Source organism: Sturnira hondurensis, unplaced genomic scaffold (assembly GCF_014824575.4).
Source record: "Sturnira hondurensis isolate 20B ecotype Veracruz unplaced genomic scaffold, ASM1482457v3 Scaffold0007378, whole genome shotgun sequence".
In the NCBI taxonomy this organism is placed as follows: Eukaryota; Metazoa; Chordata; class Mammalia; order Chiroptera; family Phyllostomidae; genus Sturnira; species Sturnira hondurensis.
In genome coordinates this window covers 547,628-566,865 of record NW_028080009.1, presented here as the reverse complement: position 1 = coordinate 566,865, position 19,238 = coordinate 547,628, and the positions used below count along the sequence as shown (strand labels likewise).

Here is a 19,238-nt window from a genome sequence, read left to right as displayed (position 1 = left end):
TATATTTTGCTTGCTTGTTTGTTTTGTTGATTAGGTTCCACTTATAGGTGAGATCATATGGTATTTGTCTTTCACTGCCTGGCTTAATTCACTTAGCATAATGTTCTCCAGTTCCACCCATGCTATTGTGAAGGATAGGAGCGCTTTCTTTCTGCTGTATAGTATTTCATTGTGTAAATGTACCATAGTTTTTTGATCTAATCACTTACTGATGGGTGCTTAGTTTGCTTCCAGCACTTGGTTATGAACATTGAACATGTTGCTATGATCATTGAGGTGCATAGGTTCTTTGAACTGGTGTTTCAGGATTCTTAGGTGTTCTCCCAGCAGTGGAATTCCCAGGTCAGTTCCATGCTGGATTCTGGGTTGCACAGTCTATCTCATTCCCCAGCTGTTCTGCCTGGTTATCTGCACACAAATGCGGGATCTTCCAGTCCACCAACTACCACCTTGCCTATTCAGGTCTGCCAACCACTGCCTCACCTCCTCTGTCCTCCAGTTTCTGCCTTGCTGCATGTCCTCTCCTCCCTGCCTTCCTGTCTCTGCCCCTCCTACCAGTCTGAATGAATGTTTCTTCTTTAACTCCAAGGTTGTCAGACCTCTACACTGTTTGATTTTCTGGCAGTTCTGGTTATTTTTTTGTTTTTAAATTTGTTGTTGTCTTTCTTTCGTTTGTGTGAGGAGGCAAAGTGTATCTACCTATGCCTCCATCTTGGCTGGAAGTTTTGTAATTTTTTTCTTTGGTTCGTCTTTACTTGGTTTTGGGATTAGGATAATATGAGCCACATAAAAAGAGTTTGGCAGTCTTTCTTCTTGAATTTTTTGGAATAGTTTGTGAAGGATTCGCGTTAGTTCTTTTTTTGAATGTTTGGTAGAAGTCACTCGTGAAGTGATCTGATCCAGGCTTTTCTGTGTCAGTAATTTTTTGATTACTGCTTGAATTTTGCTACTTATTATAAGTCTATTCATATTTTCTGCTTCTTCATGATTCAGTTTTGGAAGATTTGTTTCTAGAAATTTATTCATTTCACCCAGGTTGTCTGATTTCTTGGCATGTAGTTGTTCATAGTAATTTCTTACAATCCTTTGTATTTCTGTGATATCAGTTATTAGTTCACCTTTTTCCTTTCTGATTTTATTTATTTGAGTCCTCTCTATTTTTTTTATTTGATGAGTCTGGTTAATGGTTTGTCAATTTTGTTTATCTTTTCAAAGAATGAGCTCCTAGATTGATCCTTTAAATTGTTTTTTTAGTCTCTATGTCATTTAATTCTGCTTCAATCTTGATTATTTCCTTTCTTCTCCTTGCTCTAGACTTTGTTTGTTATTCCTTAGTTTTTTTTTTTACATGGAGGTTTAGGTTGTTATTTGAGATTTTTCTATCTTCTTTAGGTAGGCCTGTATTGCTATGAATTTCCCTCTCAGTACTGTCTTCACTGCATCCCTTGGATTGTTTTGTGTATATTCATTTTCATTTGTTTTTAGATACTTTTTGATTGTTTCCTTGATATCATTGTTAACCCATTCACTACTTAATAACCTGTTATTCAGTCTCCATGTATCCTTCTCACAATCAATTTTGGCCCTTCTGGTGCTGGTTTCCAGGTGAGTGGGCTTTTGTACATTCTAGGACCCTGTGGATCTCTCCAATGAACTCTCCTATGAAGGTGGAAGTTTCTCCTGCTGCCTGAATCCCCACCAGTGTTTTCAGTCAGAGATTTTGAGGCTTTTCCCCCCACACTGGAACCCTGGTTTGCATGGTCTGTGTTGCTCCCCAGTTGTTTCTACCAGCTTATCTGCACATGAATGGGGGACCACCCAGTCCATAATCTGCCACCTCGCTGGGTTCTCCAGCTGCTGCCTTGCCTGCCCCAGTCCTCCAGCCACCACTTTGCTACATACAAGTCTGCTCCACCCAGCTGCCCATCTCTGCCCTTCCTACCAGTCTGGTTGAATGTTTCTTCTTTAACTCCTTGGTTGTCAGACTTCCATATAGTTTGATTTTCTGTCAGTTCTGGTTGTTTTTTGTTTTTAAAGTGTTGTTGTTTTTCTTTTGGTTGTGTGGGGAGACACAGCGTGCCTACCTATGCCTCCATCTTGGCCAGAAGTCCAAATAAATAAAATATCTTCTTTCTTTTTATATTTTTTCTTCTTTAAGCAGTTCCTTTAGCATCTCTTGCATTGCTGAGTTGGTGGAGATGCACTCTCTTAACCTTCTTTTGTCTGAGAAGCTCTTTATTTTTTCCCCATTTTACATGAGAAAAAAATCTATCTCGCTGGATAGATTAGTCTTGTTTGCAGACCCTTGCTTCTCATTACTTTGCATATTTCTTGCCACTATCTTCTAGTTTGTATTGTTTCTATTGAGAAATCCACTGATAAGCCTATTGGAGCTGCCTTGTATGTTACTATCTGTTTCTCCCTTGTTGCATTTAAGATTCTTCTTTTGTCTTTAAATTTTTCCATTTTGGTTTGTAATACGTCTTGGAGTGGGCTTTTTTGGCTTGATCTTGGTTGGGACTGTCTGTGCTTCTCAGACTTGCAGAAGTTTTTCCTTCACCTAGGCAGGAAAATTTTCTGTTATTGTTTCTTCAAACGGGTTTTCTATCCCTTGCTCCTTTTTTTCCCCTTCTAGTATCCCTATACTGAAAATATTATTGCGTTTTATGTTGGCCCAAAGCTTCCTTGGAATATCCTCATCCTTTTTGAGTCTTTTTTCATTTTGTTGCTCTGATTGTGTATGTCTTTTTTACCTTGTCTTCCAGTTCACTGATTTGATCTTCTGCTTCATTCAGTTTAATTTCTTCTAGTGTGCTCTTCATTTCAGATATTGCATTCTTCATTTCCAGCTGGTTCTTGTTCATGGTTTCTATGTCCTTTTTCATGCTGATATAGGTCCCACTAAATTTCTTGTCGTTCACACTAAGTTCCTTATAACGATTGCTTTGAAATCTATGTCTGATATGTCGTTTGCCTTGATTTTGCTTAGCTTTTCTTTTTCTTTTTTCTGGAAATTCCTCCTTTTCTTTCATTAGGGGGTTATTTCTTTTATCCCCATTTTAATTGTCTCTTTGTGTTTATTTCTATGTATCAGATTGATATGCTTTAACTCTGTGTCTTGTGGAGTTTCCTTGTGTATTAGGGGTCTTTTGGGACTAAGTGGTACAGACTCCTTGATTTCCTGATCTCGATGCTCTTGGAATGAGCTGTGTGTGGGTTTTGTAGACCCTCCTATTGTATTTGAGTCCTGATTATTACTGGTCTTTTTGTTGTTTAGGGCTCCCTTCCATCTGGCTGGCTAAGAGGCTCAATTCCCTCCATGTATTGTATGCTGTTGTATATGTGCTGGCTGAACAAAGCAAAACAACATCAAAACAGTACCAAAACAAACAAACTTCCCTGCCCACCTTGGCAATATCAACAAGAAGCAAAGAATAATAAAAGCAAAAAGAGAATGAAATAGTAGAGAAAGGGGGAGGGGAAAAGAATATGAGAAAACGAAAGGAAAGAAAAGTGATTGTAAGAGGAGAAAGGGAAAGAGAACTACTACTCTTAATGAATTGAAAGAGGAAAATAGGGACAAGGAACACAGTAAAAGTAACAAAAATAATACATGCAGAGAAGAATGGAACAGTGGAGTACTCTAAGATAAGAGTAGGAGATATGAAAGAAAAATTAGAGCACCAAAAATAAAACAAAAAAATAGATTCAAAAATAAAAAGGCTATGAAAAAGAAAATAGCTATGCTATCGAAAAAAAGAACGGAGTGGATTTGTCTCAGTGCAGTTTAGATCTTACCTTCTGGTCTCTCCCTTTGGATACTGCTCTGATGTCTGAGTCTGGTATAAGCCAATGTCAGGTGCTCTCCATATCTGGCTCCTGGCTGTCTTTTCAAAGCTACCAGTAGTCCACAGTTTTTGGCTGATTCCTCTGGGCTTGGCTGCTTCCAGGTTAGGCCAAACTGCTCTGTAAAACTGGATTTTTTTCTTTTTCTTTTTAAAAGGGAGAGAAACGTTGATGTGTGGTTGCCTCTTCTACATCCCCTGGCCTGTAACCTAGGCATGTGCTCCAACCAGGAATCAAAGCAGAGAGCCCTTGGTTCACAGGCCTGCACTCAATCCACTGAGCCACATCAGCCAGGGAAAAATTGGATTTTATCAGCACTGGGTCCAGGGGTATGTCAATAAATGTCCCAAGTTTTCACAGGATCCATCCACTTCTGCCAGTCTCTGCCTGCTGGCCTACTGCCAATCTTAGACTAGTCTCAGGCCAGACTATATCTGGAAGGGCTTCTGGTGGAAACAAGGAGCAGTGATTCTCGGTTCTCCTATGGCAGATGCCTTTCAGACTTCAGGGAAGATGGTGGGTTTGTTCCACTTCCCAAACCACTAATCTGAGTCTGTCCAGGATTATCTCCCTTACTCAGCAGGGTGGGGTCCCCACTAGTGCTCCTGAGCCCAGACTTTGGGTCTGCTTGATGCTGGGAGTGTTTCTGTGGCTCTCCCATGAGAGGGGAACACCAGTCTATTTCCCAGGATAATGTATGGATTGGCTGCACCCTGCTGTCAGTCTCTGACCACCCCTGTGTCTGTTTATGTTGCTGTATCCTCAGCAAGGGCTAAGGTGCAGGATAGGAGAGAAGGCAGGAAATGCCTCATCCCCCAAATAAAACACAAACAGAACAGAACACCAAGACAGAGCAAAACTGAAAACAAACAACAGCAAAAATGTGCTGAGTGGAACGAACAAGTTTTCAGAGGTTGTGGTGAGGGGATTTCAGTGGGGGGTGGGGAGTGGTATCCCAAAGGGTAAGTCAAAAAACTTTTTTGACAAATGCAGACACCCATGTAATACACCTTCCTTTCAATATATGTAACACTTCCATCAAAGAAACTCTCTTCTACTTTCACCAATGCCAGACTAGTTTTTGTCTATTGTAGACCTTTCTGTAAATAGAATCATACAATGTGTGGCCTTTTGTATTTGGCCTTTTTCACACATATAATAATTTTGAGTTTCTTCTATGTTGTTGCATGTTTTAGTAGTTCATTTTAATTGCTGAATAGTATTGCATTGTATGAATATATCATAATTTGTTTATACATTCTTCTTTTGTTGGACATTTGGGTTGTCTCCAGTATTTTTGGCTACTATGAATTTAATTGGTATAAAGTAAGAGTGGAATTGCTGGGTTATTGTCTTTTTTTTTTAATTCTTGGGTTCCTAAAAACTTCTTTGCTTTAAAAGCTATGAGATGAGTTGGGAAGAATTATTCTCTTCCCACCATTGTTAGAGTACTTTACTTAAGTGCCCATAGGAAGTAAAATCTGTTTTTAGTGGTGTAAAAAATTTAATCAGCCATTCATTTACTCAGACATTTTTTGTTCTTGAACTTTTATGTTGAGTGATTGGTCTGCAGGATTGCTCCAAAATGATCCCTCTCCCTTAATCAATGTTTCTGGACTGAGTTTGAACACTTTGACATGCTCACTTGAGGGCTTTTCTTTTCTCTCCTAATCAGCAACTTAGTCTCTCTAAAGCCCTATTTTTCTCATCTGCCAAATGGAAAGATTAATAGTGCTTTATCTCATTTGTTTTTTTCTGAGAATTAAATGAGAGAATTTGTTAAATCCTAATACAGTGACAGAGATGTAGTAAAGACTCAACAAATATGAGGTGTTTTATGTTATTATTTTATTGGTAGGACTTCTGTCACTGCTCTCATGCTGTGTTTTCAAATGCTTTATGTGCATTTTGTCTGGAGCTACTTATTAGCTCTAGAGTTAGTGCTCCCTCTTGGCATTAGAAATTTCATTTCTCCTTTGGTTCAACACTCAGTGATCTCAGGGGTAACTCTGGCACCTGCCTCCAGAGGAAGGAAGCGTGTTAGCTTGTCTGTCTTTAAATATAAGCACCACGTATGGGTCAGGAATAGAGACATGCCTCATGCCAATATGATCAGTCCCATCTTCTTTCTTCTCATTCCTCTTCTCTCAGAACAAACAAAAGTTTTTAGCCCTTCTCCACCACTTCCTCAATCTTTCAGCTGATTCTGTGATGTAGTAGGTGAGTTTAAGAGCACTGATGGTGGCAAGAGGAGGGATTGGCAGGAGTGTGTGTGTGTGTGTGTGTGTGTGTGTGTGTGTGTATTTAGGAGTCTGTGTAAAGGACAAAGATTAGGGCTGGGAGAGAGGAAATGGATATGTGGGAGAAAGACAAAGGGTAGTGAGACAAAGGATGAGGGAGGGATTGCAGTGTAACAGAGAACAGTGTGAGGAGTATGGGCACAGGGGGAGAATCAGTGGGACTGGGAGGACAACACTGGTTAGAGGTAGAAATGAAAATGCAGAGGTGGATCAGGAAAAGTACCAGGAGAATGTGGGAGAAGAGAGACTTTTCAATAAAATGTCTGAGCAGTTCAAAGATCAGTCAGGATCTGACTGTACCAGGACAGGAGCTTTCAGAAGGGGCTATTCATGAAAATGGCCCAAGTTTTGATTACTAACTCTTGCAACATGCAAATCTGCTAGTAAAAGGTTAACTTAGTAATTCCATGGTTTATTTGTTCAAATATTTCCTAATTACCTACAGTGGGACAGACTGTGTGCTTAGGGATGACAACTCCCCAGTCCCAAAGTGGGGACTGTTGTGGAAACTTTCTTTTGATCATCTGGATATCATGTGTGTCTAAACTGGAAATCCTTCTTGTTCTGCCTTCCATACTGAATTTTGTAGAACTGGTATAGAGACTGAGAGAAGGAGAGGTTGTGCCTTGAAGCTGGGGTTCTCTATCACATTTTGCCATCACACCATAAAAATAAGTAAATGATACTCACATGACACACCACCATATACTTACTCAAATTTTGAAAAAAAATCCCAAAATGTTTTTTTCTTTTCTCTTTTTAACATTTTAAAAATTTATTTAATTATTTTTCAAGTACAGTTTTCTATTACTCCCATTCCATCCCACCCCCCCGTGCTCCCCCTCCCATTTCCACCCTTCTTATTTGTTGTCCATGTATCCTTTATATTTGTTCCTCTAAATCCCTCCCCTATTCCCCCTGAAATTCTCTCCCCTCTCCCCTCTGGTTGCTGTCCCCCTGTTCTCTATTTCAGTGTCTTTGGTTATATTTTGCTTGCTTGTTTGTTTTGTTGTTTAGCTTCCTGTTAAAGGTGAGATCATATGGTATTTGTCCTTTAACACCTGGCTTATTTCACTCAGCATAATGCTTTCCAGTTCCATCCATGCTGTTGCAAAAGGTAGGAGCTCCTTCTTTCTCTCTGCAGCATAGAATTCCATTGTGTAAATGTACCATAGTTTTTGGATCCGTTCATTTACTGATGGGCACCTAGGTTGCTTCTAACTCTTGGCTATTGTAAATTGTGCTGCTATGAACATTGGGGTGCATATGTTCTCTGACACACCCTCAATAGTGATTCACTTTTTTAAATAAATGACATCTCAAAAAAATTTCCACCTACTCATTTGTTTCACCCCCCTATAAACATTTTGGGATTGTATCCTAAGAACCCTAAAACACCAATCCCAAAATGTTTATAGGGGGTGAAACAAATGAGTAAGTGGAAATTTTTTTGAGATGTTATTTATTAAAAAAGTGAATCACTATTGAGGGTGTGTCAGGGAATTAAGGGTATCTCAGTGCCTTTGCAGGTTAGAAAAGACTGGTTTTAGATTATGAAACCATTTCACATGCTGCTTGGAATGTATGTGAGCAAGAGTAAGGTTATTAGAGATATAAATTTGAATTTGCTCCAATTTATGAAAAGGGTTTATTTACAAATTTCGGTAACTTCTATGTTAGCAGAAATAAATTTCTTGTGATGCATTTCACAACAAATCCTTTCATGTATTGTGCTGCAAACAGAGGCTACCCTTATAGCCTGGGGTGGCGGGGCATGCTATTTTACCTATTAGGGACATGGCTTCGGTGTACAGAGCCTGTGCATTTGTGGAGCCCAAGAGTGATGAAAAACATGAGATCACAAGCATGTATACAAGGAAGATGGCCAAATGAAAATAATACTTGTTTAAATAAATGTCTAAATAATACAACTACACAAAAAAGTAACTGGCCATTCCTGTATAGTTATGTAACAATTATATTTGGAGTGGGTTGTTGGTACACTTTAATATGTTATTATGATGTCAGGAGAGTCTTCCAAAATTAAAATTGTATAAATACGTAAATGGCATTACCCTAAAGAGGGAATGGCCATAATAAAAAATAGGGTTGGAACTCACAGGAGGAAAAGACACTCAGAAAAAAAAAGAGAAAGCAGAAAATTGAAGGAGTGATTCCATTTCTCTTTAGCTTGGACCAAATCTTCCCTATGATTACCAGCTCTCCTCGGATCTACAGCTGAAGCTATCAGTCCCATTGCTTCACCACATTTCAGTCTGTAAATAATGGAAATACTTTCTCCTTGTTTCTGCTGAGACAGATGGATGTTTTCAAAGCATCTGAGGGAAGCCTTCCAGGTAGTTCTGACTGAAACTAAGTTCATCGCTGATGGACTTACCTGGGGCACCACCCAAAGCCTTTAGGTCTTGGTTCTGAGAACCAGATCCATCTGAGAGATCTGTTCTTAGGGTATTTTTGTCTTTTGGGGCACTTTTCTCATTCCTTTTCCTCTTCTTTATTACTAGAAAAGGAATTTCCTTTGATCATATTTGGATGAAGAGTAATACTTAAGTGTTGCTGAATATTCATTGAGGTGTTTTATCTATTGAAAAAATACAATAGGATGATGACCAAACAGGTTTATAAATAATAACAACAACAAAATAATAACTGACTCTTTTAAAAATGGCAATTCATATAAATTAACTTATTTAGTCCTCTTAATTATCTCGTAGAGTTTACTGTTACCCACATCTTGCCGCAGCCCGCTGCAGCAAGCGTGGTCACGAGGTGAGGCGAGAGACTTAAAAAATAATGGAGAGGACCATAGCTCTGCTGGCATATNGAAAAAATACAATAGGATGATGACCAAACAGGTTTATAAATAATAACAACAACAAAATAATAACTGACTCTTTTAAAAATGGCAATTCATATAAATTAACTTATTTAGTCCTCTTAATTATCTCGTAGAGTTTACTGTTACCCACATCTAACAAATTAAAAGAGGGGGCATGCAGGAGCAGGGTAACTTGCCCAAGATCATCTAACTAGTCAGGGAAGAACAGGTGAATTAACCCAGGAAATCTGGCTTCAGAACTGTGTCCTGACCAACTGTATGTGTCCTCTCCCACTTAGCATGGATCCTTACCCCTTCTCTATGGTTCTCTTTTTTCTCATTCACCTGGATAGTCTCTCAGGGCTGTGGGAGGTACTTTCTGTGAGACTCTGAGTTTACCTCCTGTACCTGTGACTTTATTCTCTTCTCACCCCTGATTCTTTCCTAAATGAGTCTAGAACCCTCCTGCTGAGAACCCTCAACAGGGCCGAGGTGGAGGTCTCAGAAGCCACTGAATGAAATAAGAATCCAAGAGTGATGAAAAACATGAGATCACAAGCATGTATACAAGGAATGTATACAAGGCATGTATACATGTATCACACAGATAGTAACCTCCTTTCCAGAACCTCATTAACAGCCATCTAGGTTTGCTGTTGTTAGATGCCTTTGGTCTCTTCACTTTTGAAGTTACAAGCTATCATTATAATTGTAAGAAAAGTCAGATTTGTTTTTATGAGAACTTATATTAGGTATCTTTTACTGAGAAGTGTTATGTAAAAGGAAAACAAATTTTTTTCTGATGGAGTTTTGTTTATATAGATTTGGGGCAGAACAAGACTACCAATGGCCCTTCTTCTCAGTGCTTATCTCAGTAGAGCCCAGTAGAGCCCAGTAGAGCCCAAACATATCCCTTAGGTTCCTTCTGGGTTTCTACTTGGTGCTCTGCTTTCATGCACAGGGAGTCACAAGTGCTCAGATATTAGGCAAGTCTCATGTGAAATGGTGAAGGTAATAACCAGATAAACTTAATGTAATTAAATATAATCAAGTTAAAATGTAGTTTACCTAATAGGTCTTCAGGAGGGAGATATATTGTTGTGGACGTGGGCCATTACAAAGTTGTTTGTCTTAAGGGAGTATTTTTAGATTAAAATTTGAATAAGCAGAAGTGGAAGGGAAGGGAAATTCATATAAACACAGAAGAAGCGAAGTCTTAGAGGGAGGGAAAAGTACAAAATGGGTAGGGGGGCAAATGCTGTTTGTGTGGAAATGGTAGAATGAGGTCAGAAAGGTAGGGTGGGGCCAGACTTTGGGGGCAGAGGGATGGAAGCCAGGCTGAAGCATGAAGGGCCAGAGGTCATTTTTACATGCAAGCGAACAGTCTCTGGAAGGACTTTCCCCTGGAGAATTCCACAATTTAGAAATACATACTACCTTTTGTGTGATCTCAGCACACAACCAAATATGCTTTTTGTTCTTATCATTTTCAGCAGACTCATCAAGTTCTAAGTTATTATAGAGAGGACCCCAAAGTTCGTCATGACTCACACCAACCTTACCATCTTCCATCCTACAGTTTTTGTCTTACTCGGCATCCCTGGGTTGGAGGCATATCACAACTGGCTGTCTATACCCCTCTGCCTCATGTATATCACTGCAGTCCTGGGAAACAGCATCCTGATAATGGTCATCGTCAAGAACATTAACCTTCATGAGCCCATGTATTTTTTCCTTTCCATGTTAGCTATGACAGACATCATGTTGTCTACCACTACTGTACCCAAAGCCCTAGCCATCTTTTGGCTCCATGACCATGATATTGCCTTTGATGCCTGTGTTACTCAAGTTTTTTTTGTCCATGTGATGTTTGTGGGGGAGTCAGCGATCCTATTAGCTATGGCCTTTGATCGTTTTGTGGCCATATGTGCTCCTCTGCATTATTCAACAGTGCTGACACGCCCTGTTGTGGGACGAATTGTTCTGGCCATTGTGATCCGAAGCTTCTGCATCATCTTCCCAGTGATTTTCTTGCTGAAGCGGCTGCCTTTCTGCCGGACCAACATCATCCCCCATTCCTACTGCGAGCATATTGGAGTGGCCCGCTTAGCCTGTGCTGACATCACTGTTAATATCTGGTATGGTTTCTCAGTGCCCATTGTCATGGTCATCTTGGATGTAATCCTCATCACTGTGTCTTACTCACTGATCCTCCGAGCAGTGTTTCGTTTACCCTCCCAGGATGCCCGGCACAAGGCTCTCAGCACTTGTGGCTCCCATCTCTGCGTCATCCTCATGTTTTATGTTCCATCCTTCTTTACTTTACTGACCCACCGCTTTGGACATAACATTCCTCGACATGTGCACATCCTGCTGGCCAATCTTTATGTGGTGGTGCCACCAATGCTCAACCCCATTGTCTATGGTGTAAAGACTAAGCAGATCCGGGAAGGTGTAGCCCACCAGTTCTTTGACATCAAGGCCTGGTGTGCTTCACCTCTGCACTGATGGCTTCCCATGAATCCCCCCTTCCAGCTTTACCAAGGAAACTGATGTGAAATACAGAGATTTCCTGAACTCAGAGGGATTTTCCTTCTCTTCCTCTTTTTCTTCCTTCTTGTTCATCTTCCTCCTCTTTCAATTCTCTTTCTTCTCCTCTTACAGCTCTTCCTCTTTGCCTTTTTTTCTGTTTCTGTGTTTTTTCTATTCTCTTTTCTTCTCATATCTATTCCTCCCCCACAACCTACAAGTAAGAACTGTTCAAGGCTCTGGTATGAACATTTGGTACTCAGTAGGCCAGGTGGACTCCAAAACAAAAGGAACTGAACAGCACATAAAGTAAATTATACACAAATGGATTAAAATAACTGTATATTTGACATCTGAAGGGGTTTCAGTTTTTAATCCCAAAATGTGCATTTATTCTTTGTACAGATTCAAGTAGCTCTCATCTATTTCTACAGTGGCAGGTGTTTTTGAGAAACAGCCAAGCATGCATGCCATTTAGCCATCTGGAAAAGTCCTGTTCTTTCTTCAAATTTCAGTTGAAGAGTTGCCTTCCCTGAGAAGTTTTTCTTATTTTTTCCTAGGTAATCCAAGGCTTCTAAGTTTGTCTATTGCATCTGGTATAAATCTCAAAATACGCGTGATGAGTTATAATGGGCTGTTTATTTGCACCTCCAATTGACTATAAAGTCTTAGAAACCAGAATAGTGTGTGTGATTCATATTTGTACACTTAATGTGTTGTAAAATACTTAGTACATCATAGATGTTTGAGAGGTGAATGAGAGCACAGTTACCTCCTCGAAGTTAAAAATGCATCTCTATCATGCACTGAAATAATCAGCTAAATTTGTCCACAAACTTAGTGATTAGTAAACTAGTTCTTCACAAAGACAGTATGTTATGATGGAAGCAAACACCCTGCTGATGGCGGTGTGTTTTACTCCAGGGAACAGACAAGAGCAATAGGAATACAGGGTATACTATTTTTTTTGCCCTATTTAAAAAAGATTTTATTTATTTATTTTTAGAGAGAAGCGAAGGGAAGGAAAAAGAGAAGGAGAGAAATACCAATGTATATATTTGCCTCTTGTGTGCCCCATCTGGGGACCTGGCTTACAACCCAGGCACGTGCTCTGATTGGGAATTGAACTAGCGACTCCTTTAAAAAAAATTTTAATTGCTGTTCAAGTACAGTTTTCTGTCTTCTACTCCCATCCCAGACCACCCACCCAGCCCTCCCCACTCCCCCCATTTCCACCCCCCTCAGTTTGTTTGTCCATGTGTTTTTTATACTCGTTCCTATAAACCCCTCCCCCCTTCCCCTGAAATTTCTTCCCCTCTCTCCTCTGGACACTGTCAGCCTGTTCTCTATTTCAGTGTCATTTGTTATATTTTGCTTGTTTGATTGTTGTGTTTGGTTCACAGCCCATGCTCAACCCACTTAACTACACCAGCCAGGGCAACGCAGGGTATTCTTGATTTTCTCTTCTACTCAGCTTCTGTACTTCCACATTATTAAAAATTATAGCATGTTGTTCCTGGCCAGATTAGCAAAACTGAAGCAGGCTCTTAGAGTTCATAGTCTTAACCTTCATTTTTTCATGCTTTTTAAGAAAAGGTTATGTACACTCATTTCCTCAACCATCACCTATAACTAAGGAGTCCTACATCTCTCTTTCCATCTTTGGACTCTTGAATTTTAAAAGTGTAAACCCACCTGGCTACTGAATATCTCCTCCAGAATATAGAACTACCAATCATGTTAGCATTTCTTCCAATTCCTGTTTCTTTCCTTGGAAAATAGGTCACGAGGATCCCATCATCTTCATCAGGCTGGAAACCCTGGGGAATTTCTCAGCTTCTTCCTTTCTGGACTGTTCCTCAATAAGTGATTGGTTGTTACTCATATTGATTGTACTACTAAATATTTAGTTATCTGGATAGTATTTGGAGTCATATCAAGATTCAAGTCTTGCCCCCATTGTTTTCTAGCTCTGTAGACTTGTGGAATTTATTTAAGGTTTTTATCCCCACCTGTAAAAGAGGGGATAGCAACAGTGCCTCATATGGTTGTTGAGAATATTTGAGGAAACAAACCATATAGAGAGCACTTAACACAATCCTTAGCTCAAAGTAAGTATTTAAAAATATTTAATGCTAAGTCATTAGTATTGTTAATTTTATTCTTAGCATTGCCTCTACAATTGTTTATGTCCCTTATCATCTTTCACCTCAGGAATTGCCTTAGTTTCTTAGTTGATTTCAATGTTTTCAATCTTTTACATTGTAACTTAAACCATAAATTGACTCGATGTTAAGCATTCTAAAACAAAAAGCTGATCACACTACTTTCTGTCAATTACTTTTGAGTATTCTTTATTACTTATGGAAGTGTTTTCCACAGAACATTCTGTAGAAAGAAATACCAGCAATCATAATGGATGTTTTATAAAAAAAGTTCCGTGGCCAAATAAGCATGAACAGTGCTGACACTCTGTGAGTCACACACATAGCTGTCCAAAAGAAGGCTAGAGTTTGTAGTGTTTCCTACATCTGTTTGACCATAGATACTTGTATCCATGTCCACAGGTAAGTGGTGCCCAGGTAAGTTTTTGATGGCATATCAACTTCCATCCCTAAAATAACCTGGTGTTCCCTTAGCTGCAGTTTAGAAATCACAGGACTAAAAGGTAATTTCTAAGCTGACCATGAATTTAATAATCTGGTCCTAACTTACTTTTCCATCATTATCTCAAAACACTTTACCATATAGTAGTGCATTAACATATAATAATATTAATGATAATATAGTAATTATGACAACAGCTAATGTTTATTAAGAGATTGTACTGGGAACCCTACTAGGAGCCTTGCCACATTAACTTGTTTAATTGTCATAAAACCTCATGAAATTGTACCTTTGCTAGCTCTGTTTTATGCATGGGGGCACCCAAAGCTCAGAGAGAATAAATAATCAGGGCCAAAGAGCTGGCAAATGGCAGAGTACTGATGTCAACTTCTCTTTGAAGCCTTTGTCAGTCTCCCTAAGTCAGAGGTGATCACCTTGTTCTCTGGGTCTCCATAGCAATGACCTTTATAGTTTCAACTGATTATAATGAGTCTGTGAAACCACCAGAACCTGAGCTCTGTGAGGGCAGAGGATATGTCTCATTTATCTTTACTGTTCCAGCATCTAGTATAGGGTTAATATATATACTTATGGACAGACTGGTTTGAAATGTTGGTGGTGTGGTTGATCTCTGGACCCTTCACCGTTAAACATTATCTAATTTTATGACTGCAAACTCATGTGGATACACACCACGTGTATTCATATACACAGCACTTAGCTCCCTCTGATCTACTTCTGTATCTCCACAGGCTTCTATGTACATTGAAGTCTATCAGGTCTATAAGCAGGGTTTTAATATTCTACTTATTGACTGGCAGCAACCCAAATCCACTCTAGATGTGGAGTTGTAGCAGAAGCAGCATATATGGACTGCTGTAGGTAGGACATAGATTACCCACACACTCTGGTTTCTGAGTCAGTGATCTCTGGAGTCTGGTCCTGCTGGGGTCTGGTTCTAATTAAACCAGATGCTCCCTAAGGACCTAGTGGGGTAGAAAGTCTCTTCTCACCCAAGGGGTTACTGCAGATAAGGTACAAATACCATCCTAATTTTTTTCCAGAGTCTGCATCTGACTGTTTTTTTTTCACACATTGGGAAACAACTTTCTCTCGAGTTGGGGTAAGTTTCTGGGGACAAAATAAATGTTTGTTTCCTGGAATTGTTAGGTTTTCTTGGAATAAACCCAATAAACTGCTGATTCAAATGTGATCTTGTCTCTTCTGGGTGATGTAGTGTAAGTAGCCACTATCCAAAGTGTTCATCTTGACATCTTGAACTGATACAGACATTTTTTGCTATGCAGGACTGGGACTACAGTCCATTTTTTTTCAAGAATATTAAAGTGGCTTAAAATATAACATTGAAAAGTAGGAATATTAAAACTCACAGCATTAAATTTAAATATATTATTTATTTTAAAATTAGACCTCATTATAATTTACTGGCTTTAATGAAAGGAACTCTAAATAATATTTTCAAAATAAAATGTTGAAAAAATTTAACCCTCAACACACATAAAAACATGTACACAAGGGCTCCCTTTTTTCCTTTTCCTTCTGGCTCTAATATGACGCAGTATGGTACCATCAATCCTAGCTGTATTTAAAATGTCAGTGCTTTGTTCATTGTGGATATTTTGCATAAATTTTAATTTTAAAAAGATTGCATTAAGATATTATTTATCTTATTTACTACATTTTTTGGTACTCACTTAAATTTGCACCTGAGCTAAGTGCCTCACTCTTTTCACATTAGTCCTGGCCTGGCGGGAAGAGTCAACACCTGGAGGGCAGAGCTGAGGAGAGTCAGGGAGGAACAGAGTTCCTGATGATGTCTTGAATTTTTAGAGAAGCCTGATACTAGGAACACAGTTTTCAGTTTCAGGAACAAGGACATTTCCCTTTGTGTGCAAGCCAACGTGGGGTTGGATTTTCTGTTACTGATCATGGAAATTGTCCTGAAGCACCCACTGAGAGAACATTAAAAAAGCTATCTATGCATTTTAATCTTCAATTTGTCTTTTTATATAATGATATGCTAGGGTTAATACTCCTTTTAAAAATGTAAACAAAACACTCTATTTTAATGTAGGTGCCATAACTTACTTATTGCCCCATTGACAGCTATGGAAGTAGTAACAATTTCTTTTATTATTGCAACAATATGCAAATGAATATAATTATAAAAATATATTCCTACAGATATATTTATATGTTCTCATGCTGCGCCACCAGCACTGGGTTAGTGGTTTTCTTATGTTTTTCAATCTAATAAGAAAACTATGATATTTCCATATGATACTGATTTTTATTTCTTCAAATTTTGAGCATGTATTCATATGTAATAGGCCAGTTTTTGTAGCATGAATTGTCTATTTTGTTTTTTGCAGATTTTCTAATTTTTCTCATTCATTTGTAGCAACTTTTAGTATTTAAGAATAATATCCTTTTTGTCTATTACATGTTTTGTAACTTTTGTTTCCTAGAATTTTTATTTATTCTTGTTTACATTTTTACATGATTATATAATTTAATTATTACTATCCATGAAATATGGTTTTCTTATCTTAGAAATATCTTTCCAATCACAGAAATATTTTTCTATGTTTTCTCCTAAGAACTTATTTTAAATTATAAATATTTTTGTGGTTCTATTTTTTAAAATATATATCTTTATTTATCTGGAATTTCTATTTCTTTGCTGAGTGAGGTAAGAACTCGTCTTATTCTTTTACAAAAACAACTTTGTCTTATATCCCAATGCCATTAATTGAATCGGCCTTCCTTTCCCCACTAAATTGAAATGCTACTTGATCACACTTTAATTTCAAATATACTTATATTAGTTTCCAGGCTCTCTATTTAGTTGTGTTGATTCACTGAAAAACAATAATTAGCATTTATTTAGTGTTTTTATACCAGGCACTATGCTAGGCAGTGTAAAGAAAATATTTAATTTAATCCTTGTAAGATGAATCTGAATAGTTCATTTTCACAGACCAGGCTAAATTTCTGAGATGTGAAAAACTAGCTTTTTGTTAATAATCAGAAAGTTGGAGGCCCAGAGTGTGATCATGGAGAAGACTTCTGCATGATGAATATTTAAGCTATGAATTAGAAGATCAGTAGGTTTAATAAATACCAAAGGTAGAAAAGTATGTTCCAAATTAAGAGAAAATGTTAGAAAAGTCATAAAGTTTTAAAAACCGTATAGGGAATGGGTCATAATTTAATGTAGCTTTGCCAGAGTTCCTAAAGGCAATCAAAACTAGAGAACAGAGTAACAGTGGGTTTGTGGGAGTATCTGCATGTTTGAGAAACTTAGGCTTTATTTTGTAATAGATAAATCACTATAAAAAGTTATAAGAGAAAACACAATAAGATTTTTGTTTTGTACATTCCATACAGGCTGCAACGTAGCTGGGATGAATATGGAGGTGTTGAGAATAAGAAGCTGGGAGATGGGATGACAGGATTAGTCAGGATCCTGTTGCAATAGAATAAGACAAGGATGACCAAGACCTGAGTAGGAGCATGTAAGTGAGAATGGGGAGGCAGGAATGGATTCTAGGCATTGCTGAGGTGTGACCAGGAACTTTTGTTTATATTTATGTCTGTAATGATAATTTATGGAGTGAAAACATAACATTATATCCTCTAAGTCAAGGCATTAGTGATTGATTCCATTATCTAATGTTTAACTTTTAGTGAAACCTACCCCTGGTTCTGCCCAGAGACTCCAAAAGCAGGCATGTTTGGTGCTAACTTCACCACGTTCCACCCCACTGTGTTCATCCTACTTGGCATCCCAGGACTGGAGAACTACCATACCTGGCTTTCCATCCCCTTCTGCCTCATGTATATGACTGCAGTCTTGGGAAATGGAGTCCTCATCCTTGTTGTCCTTAGTGAACATACCCTCCATGAACCCATGTATGTCTTCCTATCCATGCTTGCTGGCACTGACATCTTGCTGTCCACCACTACTGTGCCCAAGACCCTGGCTATCTTCTGGTTTCATGCTGGGGAGATTGCCTTTGATGCCTGCATTACTCAGATGTTTTTCATCCATGTTGCTTTTGTGGCTGAGTCAGGAATTCTGCTGGCCATGGCATTTGACCGCTATGTGGCCATTTGTACTCCCTTGAGATACACAACTATTTTAACTCCCATGGCAATTGGAAAAATGACCCTGGCAATCTGGGGACGGAGCATTGGGACAATTTTTCCTATCATATTCCTGCTGAAGAGGCTGCCATACTGTCGGACCAATATCATCCCCCACTCATACTGTGAGCACATTGGGGTGGCTCGATTGGCCTGTGCTGACATCACTGTCAACATCTGGTATGGCTTCTCAGTGCCCATGGCATCAGTTTTGGTAGATGTTGCACTCATTGGTATTTCCTACACTTTGATCCTCCAAGCTGTGTTTAGACTTCCTTCCCAGGATGCCCGGTACAAGGCTCTAAATACATGTGGTTCCCACATTGGAGTCATTCTCCTCTTCTTCATCCCATCCTTTTTCACTTTCCTGACCCATCGCTTTGGCAAGAATATCCCCCATCATGTCCACATCCTTCTGGCAAATCTCTACGTGTTAATCCCTCCCATGCTTAATCCCATCATCTATGGAGCAAAGACCAAGCAAATCAGGGACAGTATGGCTCACATGTTATCTATTGTGGGAAAGTATTGGGAGAGCTAGTTCCTTCACTGTTTCCTCTTACCAGCAGGAGAAAAGAGGACTTACCAATCAAGTTCCCAGCTTAGGCACTGTAGCGTGTTGCAGCAGAAAGCCGCATTACATGGGGCTCTGAAATTAAATGCATCTAGATTCAAATACTGACTTCTTTAATTTCTGATTTTTGACCATGTAAAATAGTTTCACATTTTTTTGAGATTTAGTTCTAACCTATAAAATGAAACCACTCATACCTAGGATCTAAGGTTTACGTAAGGATTAAGTTAAATATATAAATTGCTTGGTACATTGCTTAGCATTTAGTAGACTCTCAGTGTTAGTTATAGTTCCAATTTGAAGTTTATGCCTGAAGATGTTTTGGATTTGATGTATATAAGATTTCCAATATTTTGAGAGGTTCCTATGCCTA

The 19,238-nt window shown here is 38.8% G+C and overlaps 2 protein-coding genes across 2 annotated transcripts; both read left to right on the top strand.

Annotated features, from left to right (window-relative positions):
* Positions 1 to 10,527: 10,527 nt before the first annotated feature.
* On the top strand, positions 10,528 to 11,493 carry OR52B2 (olfactory receptor family 52 subfamily B member 2). Its single transcript, XM_037051642.1, has one exon. The coding sequence runs from the start codon at positions 10,528 to 10,530 to the stop codon at positions 11,491 to 11,493; it is 966 nt and encodes a 321-aa protein (XP_036907537.1).
* A 6,379-nt stretch (positions 11,494 to 17,872) lies between these two features.
* On the top strand, positions 17,873 to 18,832 carry LOC118990831 (olfactory receptor 52B2-like). Its single transcript, XM_037051623.1, has one exon. It carries the CDS (start codon positions 17,876 to 17,878, stop codon positions 18,830 to 18,832), a length of 957 nt encoding a protein of 318 aa, XP_036907518.1. The 5' UTR covers positions 17,873 to 17,875.
* Positions 18,833 to 19,238: the final 406 nt, after the last annotated feature.

Excerpts from the sequence above, each read along its gene's own strand:
- OR52B2 (XM_037051642.1), top strand. The coding sequence starts at position 10,528 with ATGACTCACACCAACCTTACCATCTTCCATCCTACAGTTTTTGTCTTA.
- LOC118990831 (XM_037051623.1), top strand. The coding sequence starts at position 17,876 with ATGTTTGGTGCTAACTTCACCACGTTCCACCCCACTGTGTTCATCCTA.